The sequence below is a fragment of the Phodopus roborovskii genome, unplaced genomic scaffold (genome assembly GCF_943737965.1).
Source record: "Phodopus roborovskii unplaced genomic scaffold, PHOROB, whole genome shotgun sequence".
NCBI classification, from domain to species: Eukaryota; Metazoa; Chordata; class Mammalia; order Rodentia; family Cricetidae; genus Phodopus; species Phodopus roborovskii.
The window spans coordinates 12,168,793-12,184,654 of NW_026126567.1; the positions used below are offsets into that span (position 1 = coordinate 12,168,793).

A 15,862-nucleotide genomic window follows, 5' to 3' on the forward strand; every position below is an offset into this window, starting at 1 on the left:
TACAAGGCCAAGCCTGCTAGTCCCGCCCCCCCCCCCCCCGACAGTTCCACCAGCCGAGCCTGTGGGGGCCATTCTCATTCAAACCATCACACTAACTCATCTGTAACATCCAGGTCCACATTATTTCCTTCTGGGACCTTCTTCTGAGCCAGCCACCAAACTCTGGTAGAAGTTCCTTGACTTACATGTCCAATTTTATGTTTTTAGTATTTTGAAAAATGTCATTTATCGACAATTTCACATGTGTATATGATGTGTTTTAATTCTGTCCCTAATGAGATTTTCTGTCTCCCTAGTGTTCATTTGAACGCTTCATCATTTCATGTGACTAGGTCTACTTTGGTCGCTTCTCCACAAGACTTTAGAGTAGAAACCACATCTTAGTCCACTTTGTATCCCACAGATTTACTATAGTAGTGATGGCAAGTGGCTGGCCCATTGATATTGTTTGGATAAATGAAGGTGCGAATGAAAAGCTTGTTTAGAGGTGTTTTAAGTAAATTTTTAAAATAATTATGTTTTGCTTTTGCTTTTTGCAGATATTGGTATCAACCTGACAGACCCTATGTTCAGAGGAATCTATAGGGGGGTGCAGAAGCACCAAGGTAAATGTCCCTTTTGCTGAGGTGACTTCTGTGAAGACACACTTTCAGCCTCAGCATAACCCACTCTTAAAACTGAAACATTAAAGAACCCTGGCACCTGGTAAAAGTCTAACAGTGCAGCGCTCAGAAGGCAGAGGAAAGAGGACAGCAAGTTTGACCAGCCTGGGCTGCGCAGTGAGAACTTGCTTTAAGACAAAACCCGTCACTGTATGTCAGATAAATCAATAAACTAAGTCAAACAAGCCATATTGGTAAACCGTTGTCCTGCACAACAGGGTGAGCAACCTATCAGTTCCCTCCTGTGAGCACCAGTGTATCACGTTCTCAAGAAACACTTTCAGGGCTCTAGACGGCCCCGTAGTTAAGAGCACGTACCACTCTCGCAGAGAACCCAAGTCCAGTTCCCAGCACCCACACCTACACTGGGCAGCTCACAGATGCTTTCGGACCCACCTCCTAAACCTTGGAAGCCCTCTTCTGTCTTCTGAGAGTGTGTGCATCCGTATGCACATAGCCACAGATAGACAGACACACAGACAGACACACACACACACACACATATACAGACACATACACACATACACACACATACCCTCAGACAGACACATCTCCCCCCACACACATACACACACATACCCACATACAGACACATACTCCCACACACATACACACACATACCCACATACAGACACATACCCCCACACACATGCACACATACACACACATACCCACATACACACACATTGTAACATACACATACCCACCACATACAAACACATATTCACATACAAACACGCACCCACATACATACCATACATAGCCACATACATACACACATACCCACATGCAGACACACTCCCCCACACACACACCCCACACATATGAAGAAAGGAGTCTTTTAGAAAACACCTTTCAGCCAGGGATGAAACGCAGCGTGGCAGAAGAAAGGTGTACTGCCATTTCCCCATCTTCCCCTCCCCCTTCCCATCTGCGTCTCCACTTAGAGACCTAGTATACAGGTGGGACCCGACAGTTGTATCTTAAAGATTCAGCGTAGGCCTCACCAGCAGCGAGTGTGGTGTATTGTCAGGTAAGTTCATGTCCCTCTCCAGTCCCAAGAATACAAGCCAGGGACTGACAGGCTTAGACAAGTGCCATGTCGCTAGGCATTGTGTCTCATGCCAGTTCGTTGATGAGGCTGAGAGGTGATGAAGACCTCATTTGAAAGCCGAGTGTCTGCAGCGGACTGTGCACACTGCCTGAGAGGACTGCCTGTGCTCATTATGTCCCTGCAAACGGGAGTGTGGGTTTTGTGGTTGAGGACGAGAGACTTGTGTACGGTGTAAGCCAAGCCAGAAACCGACCGTGCCGCGCCTTTTAGGAGAGGGTGGGTGGCTTTCCCGAATGCAGGCAATGTTCCTGTCACTTGGAACAAGGAACACAAATGTTTAATTCTTCTGCTTCATTCAGACGTTTGGATGATATTACACATTACTTACGGAATGAAGTTAACTACCAAGTAAATTATACCCTGCTTTCCTTGCCCCGGTGGCACTTAGATTTCATGCTTTGCTGTTGCATGTGTGTGTGTGTGTGTGTGTGTGTGTGTGTGTGTGTGTGTGTGTGTGTGTGTTTCTGACATCAATTATATAGTGGTCAATTACCACACTACTACAGTTCTGCAGTGTATAATCTAGCCAACCTAGGTGCTATATGACTATAAATTAACTAAAGTGGTTTTTGTCTCGAATTTTGTAGTTACTTTAGAAGTAACAATAATTGATCCTATTTACATTTACCATGATACTTAAATATGAAATTAATAATGGAGTTTTTATATTTAATTTTGCTGCCCATTTGTTTCTGGCCCCACCCCTGGGTTGGGAAGATGGCTCAGTACATAAAGTTCTTGCTGTGCAAAACATGAAATCCCAAGTCTGGATGCCTAGCACCCACATTAAAGCTAAGCAGCAGCGAGAACCTAGTGTGTCAGGGAGACAGGTGATCCTGGGCCCTTGCTGGCCAGGCTGTCCATCTCAAACAGTGAGCTCCAGGCTCAACGAGGGTCTCAAGATACACACTAGACAGTGTTAGAGGGAGAGGCAAGGTTGCCCTCTAGCCTATACACATGCGTGTGCACACACATCTCCACACAAATACAAACTTCAGATACACAGCACATGAGTTGATTTGTAGTCTTTGAGTTCATCTTAATTTGGACCTCCTGAGTTCTGCCATTGTCTCATTTTTGATCAAAAAAAGAAAAGTACAATTAAATTATTAATTATTCAGTTTCTTATTTAATACTTCTTTAAGGTTTGCAACTCTAGTTTTACTATATTACAACTAAGTAGCACTGATTTGGCTGTGTTTTAGTACATGGTTATTTTATGAATTTTTACTTTGAGAGAAAAAATCATGAATGCATAATTATGAATAATATCTTGCTATATATATTTACTACAGTTTCTCAATATGTGATTTTTCCTCCACAGATGACTTACAAGATGTAATAGAGAGAGCTATCCAGATTGGCGTTAAAAAGGTAACATCTGAATATTGTTATTGTTGAACTTCTTTGTTTCTAAAATAAGTTTTAATTAAAATGCTGCAAAGTTAAGGTGAAAGCCGGTGGCACACACTTAGTATATATTTCTGCATGTAAATACGCAAGTAAATAGAAATAATTATTCTGTTCACAACTGTTTATGTTGCATAATTCTCAGGTATGTGATCAGAAATGTAGTGCACTGTGATAGAAAAAAATTAAACCTGTACTAGATTTAAAAGACAACTTTAAATAAATGTTATAATCTAATTTGGCGTGTGTTAGAAATAGTCACCAAAACCACATGCATGTCTTACCATAGTTAGTTAGCTGTGGGTCTACCATTAGATAACTGAGAAAGTGTAAATGAAATTCTATTAGTTTAAATAATAAAAACCCGGAGTCAGACATAGAGGAAAATGCTGAGAGATCAGAGAGAAGGAGCCACAAAGGAATGTCTTAGAAGTATGTAAGGTAGTTGTTATGTGGGTCACAGAAAATACTGCATATGGACATGTTTTCATGACATATGTGGTCACATGACAGTTGTTGTGTGGGTCACAGAAAATACTGCATATGGACACATCTTCATGATGTGTAGTGACGTCGCCACTACCAGATCAGGAGCATTGTACCATGGGAGAGGAGACCATGGCCTAGGCCTGCCCTTCCTTCCGTAGGCTTTGTGGAGTGTGGAGAAGGTATAGGTAACGTATATAGACTTGGGTAGAAACTGTCCTACAGAGTTGAAGATCTGTATGTGGGAAGCTGGCCTAGTTTTAAAGAATTAAGCAAGGTTAGCAAAGAATACTTTTCCTGATGCTCTAAATACTTAAGTGCTGTGTTCTGTGGGCATTTGGGATTTTAATTATGACCGTATACTCCCTGTGTATATGCTCAGTGGCTGGTCGTACTGGAGGTTTGAGTTGCCGTATGACAGTACCTATTTTTCATATGCAATTCCACCTTTGTTTTGTGCGCATTCTTTTCCATGTGCACCTACAAGGAGTTCTTTACTTCAGCTTAGAGAGACTTTGCAGTATGTTTAAAAAAAATAAGCATTCAGTGTCCTTAAATCACCCTTTAGAAACTGCATGTTGAACAGCACTGCCTTGGTAGTCACCTTTGGCCCTGGGTGCTGTAACTCTGTCTGACAGACAGATTAGCAAAGGGGAGGGTGTAGGGGAGGGGAGGGTGTAGGGGAGGGGAAGGAAGGGGAGGCTGAGTGGGGCACCCGTAGTGGACTGGCGGGAGGTGTCTGGGGAGCCGATGCCGATGGTCCCCTGGAAGTCAGCTGCTTCTTTCCATTTCAGTTTCTGATCACAGGTGGAAGTCTACAAGACAGTAGAGATGCGCTGCAGCTGGCACAAACAAATGGTACCCTCCTATTACTTTCACCAAAACACAATGTGAATTAATTAATTATGAAGAAGCCTTTCTGAGAACTGCGTAAGGCACAAATACAGTGAACCCTGACTATGGAAATGGCATGGAAGTAGACAGACTTCAGTGGGACGTGGTTACAATAACGAGGGTTAGAGTACTCCTTGGTATATCAGATTTTGATAAAATCCTGTAGTACTTAACAAAGATTATTATTTCAGTAAATAAGGGTAAGTTACCACATATATAATTTATCTGTAAATAATTCTGATATAGAGTTTTTTTGTGCATATTTCAATGTTTGATATGTATTGCTTTTATTTAAAAATCTTTTAAATTGTAAGGAGTTGTTATTGAACATTGGTTTTGTGAATCGGACTTTGTTTTTAAATAATAATATAAAATACCACTTTTAGAGCTAGACAGGAGGCTTGGCAGTTAAGAGCGCTGGCTGCACTTGTAGAGGAGTTCCCAGCAAGAGGCAGCTGCCCACAAGGCGCCACTCAGGGGACACGGGTCAAGGGACAGGCATTCTCTTCTGGTCGCCATGGGCACTGCTAACCTCACACTAACAAAATCAAAATGTGCTGCCCCCCGAGTGTGCGCATCTGCGCAGGCATCCCCGAGTCTGCTCAGATCCCCATGTATTTAAAGTTTACACACTTATGTGCCATCATGTAACTTCTGCATGTGTGCTTTGCTGAGACCTAGAGTTTAGGCTCTACAGTTTTTAAAAATACAGCTATGTTTCTTTTTTGTGCAAAATCTTACCAAGAGCTGTTCTTATAGAAATCTTTATAAAATGCATGCTTTTCTTGAGGCTGTATTGACTCTCAACATTGAAAACAACATCTTCTGAGGACTTTTTGAAGTAGAGAGGAAGATTTTCTTCCATGTTTTGCATTCTCTAACAGCTATGGTTTTAAGATTCTTCTCCCATCTTTATTATTGTCTTCCCTCCCACTCCTTAGAGAGATGTTCACTGCCTCCTGTTACCTGTGGGAGAGTCTGGGGAAGGCTCTGCACCCTTCTATGGGTTCAGCTGTGAGCTCCTGTTAAATTTTAAAAACAAACAAAACTGGGTCTCTGGGTTGAAAGACCCGCCTGGGGCATTGTGCATGGTGGGCATGATACCCAGGCGCTCTTCCGCTGAGCCAGTCTAGCAGCCCTGCTGCGTCAGACTCTGCTCTGTGTCCTCTCTGTTAGAGCTGCTGAAAGTCTGCCCTCCAATAGTGAGTTTTGCTTTTCATTAGTAAAAGAAAGCCCGGTCTTCCACTCTCTAAGTCACTCATGCAGAGGCCAGAGCTGTCACATCCCTGCAGAGCTGTCCCACATAGGAACCAAACTCTAGTCCTCTTCAGGAGCAGTAGGCACTTTTAAACACCCTCAGGCTCAGGCTAGGCGTTGGTGGCACATGCCTTTAATCCCAGCACTCAGGATGCAGAAGCAAGGGGATCTCTGTGAGTTGGAGGCCAGCCTGGTCAACAGAGGGAGTGCCAGGATAGGCTCCAACAACCCCAAAACAAAACAAACAAACAAGGAAGGAAGGAAGGAAGGAAGGAAGGAAGGAAGGAAGGAAGGAAGGAAGGAAAAGAAAAAAAACCCACCTCCAGGCTCTACTGATAATCCTTTAAGGGATGTACATTGTGGTTGTTTATCAAATACATGAATTGGGATGTCATGTAAACAGTAAATATAAAAGATAAATTGGGCAGCACATATACTAAAATTGGAATGATACAGAGATTAGCATGGCCCCTGCACAAGGACGACATGCAAATTCGTGAAGCGTTCCATATTTTTAAAAAAGATAAAATTAGAAGATGATATTTTGAGAAATCATTTCACTTTCCATTCTAAGATGCTTGACAAATGACCAGCTTTGGAAAGAGTTGAACTGACAATTTTATTAATACATGAAGGCAGTTTTTATATGCACATCCCACTTTAACATAGCTAGAAATTGTTTGATTAATGTACATAATTCTGGAAGTTTGAATTGTTTATAGCTACCAAACATAAGCTGAAATTATGTTTCGCTCATTTTTATATGTTAGCCATTAACATGAACAATATTCTTCAAGTAACCCTGGGATGTGGTTTTCCGCTAGACATGTTTTTCAGTACAGTTGGGTGTCATCCCACGAGATGTGATGAGTTTGGAAAGGACAGCCCTGATCAATACTTAGCAGGATTGCTGGACCTTGCTCAGAACCACAAGGGGAAAGTTGTAGCAATAGGGGAATGTGGACTAGGTAAGTTCTGGCTTTGATACTTGGCATTCATCTGAAAATAACTGCTTGTTATATGAAACCCTGAATAATGATTATTCTTTATCTTTTAAAGATTTTGACCGCCTGCAGTTTTGTTCCAAAGATACTCAACTCAAGTAAGGAATTTGTTGATTTTAGAAACAGTTCTAAGCTCCTAAGTATGGCTTTAATTTTTCAAAGTAACATCAATTGAACATGTAGGGTTAGATATCAAGGTGTGTTTGCTTTCCAAGCATATATGAAAAGTTAAGCAAAACAAAGTCCACACATCTTTGAATGTCATTAATAATGCCCAACCGATCAACCATTGGGTTTTGTTAAGAACAGAGATGAGGAAAAGGCTTGCTTTGGTTGTGGAGAGTTGTCTATCGAGTCATAGCAGTATCTCTAACAGCCTCCCTGTCCCACCTTTTCCTTAGCCTGTTAGAGCCAGTTCTCTTGTGTAGGAGGAATTTGCTGTGGGCATTTTTCTCTGGCCTTTAAAAGTTAATATTATGTAGATTAAAAACAAACAAACAAACCAACCAGGTATCAGACAAGATTTCAGAATGAGGGTACTTGGGCGACCCTGGAAGGGTTGAGGCCATCTAGGCTGTCCAGCAGCTGGGAGGGGATTGCACCCACAGTGCTGCACACTGGACTTTTGGAGCGCGTCAGTCCTAGCTAGTAACAGCTGCTGCCCCAACACTGACCTTTGCAAGCTCTGTCTTTAGTGTGGACCCAAGCTGTCGGAGCACTGAGTCACCCTAGCTAGCAGAGCGTTGACAGAGTGGGCAGATGTCAATCCAGAATGATTTTCATTTATGAAACGGAAGAAGTTATAAGTAAGATAAACAGAGCCCCACAACTTAGGTCATTGGGTTTTGTTTGCTTGTTTTCCCTTAAAGGCACCGCTATTTGATGTCATGTTACCCTCCGTCTGCACTGCCAGGGGTTTACTTTGTTTTGCCCACGTGCAGGTTTTCTTTTTTAAGAGTCTTATTTTTGTGAGGGAGCAGGAATGCCAGTCATGCTTGTGGAGGTCAGACTTGGTTCTCTGGTTCTGCTTTGGTGTGTTCTGGGATTGAACTCAGGTGTCAGCCTTTCATCATCGTGGTCCTCAGGCAGCAAATGCCTTTTCCTGCCAAGTCATCTCACCAGCCCCACCCACCCTTCTGCTGTCCCTCCCTCCCCCTCCCTCCCTCCCTTCTCTCCCTCATCCCTCCCTTTCCCTTTCCCCCTCTCCCCTCCATACACATACCACATGACCTCTTAATGGTACCTATCTAGCTTGAACTCAGGGCTTTCTTTCTCTTGAATTATATAAAATTTCTGGGTACACTGTCTGGGCTTCGGCTATTTTAATGAATTATACATTTGTCTCCCTTCTACTTTCTAAACTCTTTAGTTCTGTAAGGTAGTGACTTGGTTCTGTGTCTGAGCCATGGAATTATGCATGATTAACACCTTGGAGAGATCATTGCTTGTTGGATAGCTGGGGCCACCTGCATGGTCACATTTACAATGACAGAGCACAGGTACTACTTTAGTGGCTGTGGAAGAGGTGGCTAGTAGTTAATTCTTAGGGTTTTTGTTAAACAGGTTTCATGTGGCCCAGGTTAAAGATAAGCTTAAACTTGTGATTGTGTCTGTCTCCACCTCCCAAATGCTGAAAACACAGTCCTGATCTGCTGCACTTGCTTTCATGTGAGTCCTGCCGGGGATATGGCCAGGCTCTGCACACTGGGCAAGGGCTCTACCCACCTGGCTCTGCATGCTGGGCAAGGGCTCTACCCACCTGGCTCTGCATGCTGGGCAAGGGCTCTACCCACCTGGCTCTGTCCCCAGCCCACTACCAGTAATTCTGAATCTTCTAATGTTTTATGTTTCCTAACCTGCAAATACTGTCACTTTAACTGAGACAAAATTGCTTTGCTTGTCCTAGCCCAGCAGATCTGAGGTGATTTAGAGACCGGAACATTAGTTAATAAAGGCAGAGAGCACCAATTTTAGATTCGGAGGCCGATGGACACTGTGTTTGCAATCCTAGTGAATGAAGCATCCCGTGTGGCAGAAAAGAACACGATGATTTTTAAAATCTGAATTTACTGTTTTCATATTCCCATTTCTAGATAATAAAATGCCCTTAGTTAAAACTTATTTGACATATGTGTCATGCTAAAATGAAATTTTTAGTGTGAAATTGTTTTGAATTGTGCAGATACTTCGAAAAACAATTTGAACTGTCAGAACAGACACAATTACCAATGTTTCTTCATTGTCGGAACTCACATGCTGAGTTTCTGGGTGAGTTAAAAGTGAAATGTCATTATGGTTTGAGAGCTGGGTGGCAATTAGGCTAAAGCAGCTGAAAGGTTTGTTTGTTTTCTCAATTCACAGACATAATGAGAAGAAATAGAGATAGGTGTGTGGGTGGAGTGGTAAGTATAAATGACTTTTAAATATGGGATTTACAAGTATGTCTTTGTTATTAAGGTTGCTTTGGCTGATTCAGATATCAAAAGTAAAGTTACTGAGTCTTTAAAATTGACAAATGTAAATTTACTATTGGATTTATAGGCCAGATGGTCTATAGACAAGTCTCAATATTACTGCACTTCTTGTCATAGTACAAGAGTAAGGACAAACTCTACTCACAAGGACAGTGCGAGTGTGCACATTCTATCCCATCCCTGTGCGCTCTTTTCCTGCCTGTCTACGCGTTAGGGAAACATAAGCCAGTGTTTACGACGTTTCATTCTGATTTCTTTCCTAACTTGCGAGCCCCTAGCCTCTCTTCTCGCCCTGATTTGAGGCTCACCCACCACCATGTGTATTCCGGTCCAATTTTTTTTTTTTTTTTTTTTTTTTTTTTTTTTTCTTGACAGGGTTTCTCTGTGTGGCCCTGGCTGTCCTACAACTCACTTTGTAGGTCAGGCTGGCTTCAAACTCATGAGAGATCCGCCTGCCTCTGCCTCCAGAGTGCTGGGACTAAAGGCATCTGCCACCACCTCCCGGCTCAGGCATTACTCTTGAGACATTTTCCATAAATAGTCTCTGCTAAAACTTGGTTGTGGTATTTCTGGTAGTGATTTCTGGTCATTTCGGATCTTAGGCCCCAGTAGATAATCTGCCTTAAAAAAACTGCTCACGCATACAGAATTTCAAATACAATTTCTGGAGATTCGGTGATCATCTCTTGGGTACAGGTTGTTACTTAGGTATTTAAATCACACTGTCAAGGACATAGGACTTAACCGGAACATTTACTGTAATACTTACATGGCTTCGCTTGGACCCTTTTATCCACAAAGCCCTTTCTGTTTTGAAACTTTAAGAACACACTCAAAGTTTTTATCCCATTTAATGTGTGTGTGAGCGTGTACACACATGTGCCATGGCGTTTGTGTGGACGTCCTCTCCTCCTACCACGAGTGTCTCGGAACTGCATTCTGGCCATCAGGCTTGGCGCCTTCGCCCAGAGAGCCATCTTGTTGCTCCGGTGTGTTTTTCAGGGCTTTCCTCGCTTGGCTTTCCATGTCCCAGAGAGAGGAGTGGGTTCTTCCTGTTGCTGTCAAGTCAGTGTAGCTTTGGGCATCTCCTCTGTAGTCACTAGTCTGTGTGCTCTGTAATTTTCCCTCAGGACCTATACTTAGGAATTGAGAAAGGTTTTAATTAATGACCTGGGCATTACTGACAGCATTATTGTAATTTCTAGACTCTACCTCTCACTCATGTAAAACTTTATGCAGATGAGTCTATAACTTCAAAAAGTTAACACCAGGAACAGCAAAGCCAGCCGAATGTCTGGCTTTAATAAAAGAAATTGCCAAGTAAGGCATTAACAACAAGTGATCTGAACTGGCTTATGAGAAACCACATTTTAAATTATCCTTACATTACTGGAAGGTTTTTTTGTTTTTTTTTTCCACTGGAAATGCTGGGGGGAGGTCAAATCTTGCAGGCAGCTGTCTCACGTAGCCGAGAACATGTTCTCCGTGGACACTGGTGACCTGGCTTCATTTGTGAAGGACTGTTCCTGTCAGTTACTGCTTTTTTGCTACACTAAAGCAGGAGGAAAGGAAGCGCGAAGCCCTTTTCCCCTGTGTAGCTGATGTGGATGATGTAACAGCTGTCATTTTTTACTTTACTGTTTTGTATACACACTTGAAAGTACTCACCAAGGCCAGAAGGGGGCATCAGACCCCCTGGAGTTGGGTTCCAGGTGATTTTGATTGTGAGTGCTAGGAATTGAAGTCAGGTCTGCTGAGTCATCCTTCCAGACCCATAATTGACAATTAAAACCAACATCCTCACCACTTTATAGAGCTTCTAAAACTTCCCTTGTAACGATTAATCATGTCTCCTCTAAGAAAAGTATCCTGTAGCAGAGGAATGTAGTGCGATTTCTGTACATTTTAAGTGTTTTTGTTTAAATTGTGTACTCAAGTATCTTAGACCCTCCCTCCTCCTGCGGAGTGGGGATCCCTTTCTTGTGTCTTTCCTGGAGAGTCTGTGAGGGGATGATGTGCAGAGAGGGTGATGAGAGGCACCCCAGTCAGCTGCCGAGAAGTCTTAGGCAGCTAACGCCTTGCTTTGTGTCATCAGAAATGATGACAGGCTGTGATTACCAAGTCTGGTTTGAAAGAAAAGCATTGATAGTATGTGCTCCCACATTAAAAACCCTGTGAACCAAACCCTTGCATAGATTTCTGCTTTTGTTTAGAACATATGTCAATGCTATTGTGGATGTTAAGATTACTGTAATAACGCACAAACACATATATGTATCTCCCTAGGTGCATTCATTTGATGGAACTAAGGAAGCTGCAGCTGCTTTGATTGACTTGGACCTTTACATAGGATTTAACGGTTGGTGCGTTCTTAGGCTGTTTGCTTTCTGGTTTTTATATTAGCAGATTTATTAACGTTTGTGTGCCCTGCATTGATCCTTATCTGAGAATCTTGGTAACTACTTATGTAAGATGTGAGTAGTGGGTTGTTATTACAGGCCAGTGCTCAGAAGTTCCATGCTGTTGTTACGCTGTAGTCTGATACTGGGAAAAATTGTGTTGTGGTCAGCCACTGACTTCCTTTAGCAATCCAGTCTGCCTTCAGGGTGCCTACGCCTCTCATAGACATTCACAGCATTTTACATAAGGCACACTTGTTGGCCCTGGGAAAAGAGTATTCTATGACAGTCATTGTATATTTCTGTAGGTCACAGAGTTAGGGAACAGGTGTACAATTACCCCAAGTGTGAGAACCTGTCCTCTGGCTCACGCCAGTGACCTTTCTTCCTCTGTAACTCCACACTGGACTTCAGCCTCGCAAGTCAGCAGTACAGCAAGGCCCTGGCCCTGTTTTCTGTAAGATGCCAGCGTCTTCTACAGGTTGTCTTCTTAGGAAGTCGGTGAAGACAGGGTACAGAGTAGACTAGGACTTGCCTTCCCTCCTCATTGTTGCCCTTCCGATGGTCACTGGTGACATTAGGTATAAATTCTTAGACAGAATGGTGGCATAGCTTATTCCTATAGAGCTCAGGGTGATTCTTTCCTAAGAAAAAGAATCTTTCTGTTTAATTTATCAGTTGATAGTCAAACAAACATCCATAGTGATTAACAAGTCAAGCGTACCAAAGACTCAGAGGCGGTTCCTGCTCCCTCCCCCAGCCTGCCTCCCCCTCAGTCAGTTTACAGCAGGCACCTGCCTATCTGCCCCTGAGTCTCTGCGGCCTCCCACTGTCTGTGTCCTCAGGGCACACGCCACACTGACCCCGCTTCGCTGCTGCCTGTCTCCCAGAGTATGTCAGGACCCTGGGCCTTAGGTGGTCACCGCTTCCGTGCCCACTGCTGCCCACGTGGTGGACTATGCCGCTCTTCTTTACATGCGACGCTTCTGTTTTCTTGGAGTAACTGGCAACTGGCCTCCTATTTTATTTCCTTGATTTCAAAACTTGAAGCCCAGCCAGGCACAGTGGCCCAGGCTTCTAATCTCAATTCTCGGGAAGCCGAAGCAGGAGGATGGGGAGTTGGAGGCTGGCCTGGGCTACATACACAGTGAGTCACTATTTTACAAAACAAGAGAAGCTGAGGCTTTCTGGCACTTTCTATAGCTCTATGCAAGTGTCTTATTTGGTTTCCCATGAGGGAGCCTATTTAGAGTTTGTTGGTTCCTCTTCTGTGATAGAACCCACATTTCTACTTCTCAGGTTCTCATGCATTCTGGTGTGGGTTGTGTTCATTCTGCCCTGCGCTGGGATGAACTCTCAGGGAGCCTGGGCTGGCTGCGAGCTATGGATGATGGGGAGGGCCCTGACTACTCCTGCCTCCTGCCCTGACACACATGTGAACTACCATGGTGTCACCTGTTGGCTTTGGCGAACACACTCCTGCCTCCTGAGGAAGTTTTCGTGAGAAGTAGGTTGGTTTTGTTCTTAAAAGTGTGCTTGGATAGTTAGTCAGAGGGAGGGAACCCACTTTGGATTCTCTAGTAGGCTCTGGGGCTACTCAGAGTCCCTTGCCTGTGACCATCTGTGCTTTTCCTGTGTAGGCTTTAGATTAGTTTGTGTGGGATTTCACAGCTGTGTCTTGATGTGGGGACTTTATTTTTCTCTTCATCCTATTACTCTTTTATTGGCCCCTTGTAGCTGGAGCCTCTCTCTCTCTTTTTTTAATCACTTCTGGGAATATCCTTTCTTTTTTGGGGGACATCTCAGAATTGGTAACTGGTATTATCTTTTCTATAACTTCCATTTCTACTTTAACACCTTCCAAAATTTGCTTTATTTTCAACTTTTTAAGATGAGATCTACTTCAGCTTTCATTTCTAGCTCTAACATTCTCTCCTATACCACAGTCTGGACAGATGGAAGCCCTTTTCATACCGTTCTGTTGCTTTTATCTTGGTCTGTCTCCTAATGTGGTTGGTCTTTTTTATGATGGGGACTTTCTCCAAATGCCAGGCAGTCTTTTGATGTTTGGGGAGGAAAAGAGCAAGTTGGACATAGTGGCCCATGCCTACCCCGCAGTTACAAGGCAAGTCTGAGGCCGGCCTAGGCTACGTGACATATCGTCACAGACAAGTTTTTGGAAGCTCTGAGTGAGTGAGTCAACTGGCAAGCTTAGGTGACAGCGTAGAGGCCTTTGCCTGGGTTGGTTTGCTCTAGGAGGAGAGCCTATGTGTGCTCTTTGCTTATGAGTATGGCGCTGCTCTGGAGCAGAGTGAGACTCTGCCTTCATCTTCAGTCCCGGGTCCTGCTCTGCTGTGCTTGCTGCCCCCAAACCCTTCCGACCCGTGTGCCTCACCATTCTCTGCCCAGACTTCAAACCATCTGAGCTCCCATTCCCTGTCCCAGCTCAGCATTCTGGGTACCGACTTCTGGGGTATTGCTGAGGTGCAATCTGTCTGCTAGTCTCTCTCTGGCTTGTAGCACTGAAGTCACTTAGCACTTAAAGGTTATTGTTTCCCCTTTTGTGATTTGCTTTATCATGATCAGTTGGGGTAATGGTGTTTACTAGTTTCACTAAAAAAATGTTGGGTGAGGTGATTATGAAGGAACAGTAAAAAGATGGGTGGTTGCCAGGATCGAGACAGTTGGGATGAATACACAAAGCGCACAGGACTTGTAGACAGGAAAACTGCTCTGTAGGAGAGATGCCATTTCCACAGAGGGTATACCAGGTATGAACTAACTCCTGGGCTTTGGATGGTGGTGATGGTTGATTCTAACCAGTGTAACCACTGTGGTAGAATTTAGTGTGTGGGTGGCTGTGTTTACATGGGGGTGGGGAGGGGCATGAGGGGTCTGTTGTGTTCAGGTTAGCTAAGAACCTAAAATTGTTTTGAAATGTGTTCTCACTGAAATGTGATTATATATTTTTAAAAATACAAGGATAGTGCTTCTCATCACATTGATTACTAAATCATTCCATTACCCACTGGCAAGTTAAAGGCATACATTCCCACTTGGTGGTCTGGTGAGCTGGGTCTGGCTGCCATGCTTTCTTTCCGGGCACTCAGTTGAAAAGGTAACTATCCGTGATGCTGCTCAGACATTACAGCGCCCAGTCTAAGCACAGAAGGTACACTATGGCCATGCGACCCCGTTATCCCAAAGCCACATTCAAGGCCAAGGCCACATTCAAGGAGCGGGGTTTGGCCACAAGCCAAATATCTAAGTACAAATATCTAAGTCTTAATTTAGACACTGAGGACTTGAAAGCCATAATAGTCTTTCAGTGGCTGAAAATAAGTTCAGAAAGTCAAAGTTGACAGTCTCAATGCTCATTCTGTTACATAAAAAAATTTTTTTACATAAATTTTACTTAGGCTAATATATGAAGTTTATTAAAGTTCAACTGGTAAGCATGATGAAAACGATATCCCATAAAGGCATGAATAAGCAGTATGCCCCATCCTAACTCCATGACTCCATCAGACCGCCACAATAAAGAAGTGTTGGGGCTGGACAGGTGGCTCAGGGTTAAGAGCACCTGCTCTCTTCCAAAGGACCTGAGTTCAGTTCCCAGCACCCACACTAAGTGGCTTGCAAGGAATCTGCTGGCCTCGGGTTACCCACACATGACATTCACATGGTGTGCACACATGCCTATCCACACTAAGTAAAACTAATATTTTTTAAATGTTACAGAAGAGACAGAAATAGAGGTAGATTTGAAGTTGACTATGATCTGGGCTCTGAAGAATAAGAATGTATTCTTTGTGACTTTCTAACTTAAAAATGTCTTATTCACTAAATATTCTTAAATATAATGTTTTAAAGCTCATTAAAAACGGAAGCTAACTTGGAAGTTCTGAAGTCCATACCTAGTGAAAAGCTAATGATTGAAACAGGTAAGCTGATGTTTTCAGAAATTCAAGTTTTATATATGCCCTCCCCCCCAAAAAAATTTACAGGGTATTTGACTTATAGTTTCAATCTCAATATATGAATTTTGCTTTTAGATTGTTGAAAGTTATTATTGTTGGAAAAGTAGTTACACAGATTTTTATTTTCAGTTTGGCTAATCCTCAAAACTTAAAATAGATGACAGAATCTGATAATTTCTGTC

General features: G+C 43.1%; 1 protein-coding gene and 1 pseudogene across 2 annotated transcripts in view; both read left to right on the plus strand.

The window, feature by feature from the left end:
• The window catches only part of Tatdn1 (TatD DNase domain containing 1), a 28,099-nt gene that overhangs the window by 8,670 nt on the left and 3,567 nt on the right, over positions 1-15,862 (plus strand). For both annotated transcript variants that reach the window (XM_051202642.1, XM_051202643.1), the window contains exons 2-10: positions 540-605; positions 3,101-3,150; positions 4,467-4,530; positions 6,648-6,791; positions 6,883-6,925; positions 9,010-9,095; positions 9,189-9,229; positions 11,588-11,664; positions 15,574-15,644. In XM_051202642.1, coding sequence (XP_051058599.1) covers positions 540-605; positions 3,101-3,150; positions 4,467-4,530; positions 6,648-6,791; positions 6,883-6,925; positions 9,010-9,095; positions 9,189-9,229; positions 11,588-11,664; positions 15,574-15,644 — 642 coding nt within the window. The remainder of the gene's footprint in view (positions 1-539; positions 606-3,100; positions 3,151-4,466; positions 4,531-6,647; positions 6,792-6,882; positions 6,926-9,009; positions 9,096-9,188; positions 9,230-11,587; positions 11,665-15,573; positions 15,645-15,862) is intronic.
• LOC127235441 (uncharacterized) lies at positions 6,246-6,339 on the plus strand (annotated as a pseudogene).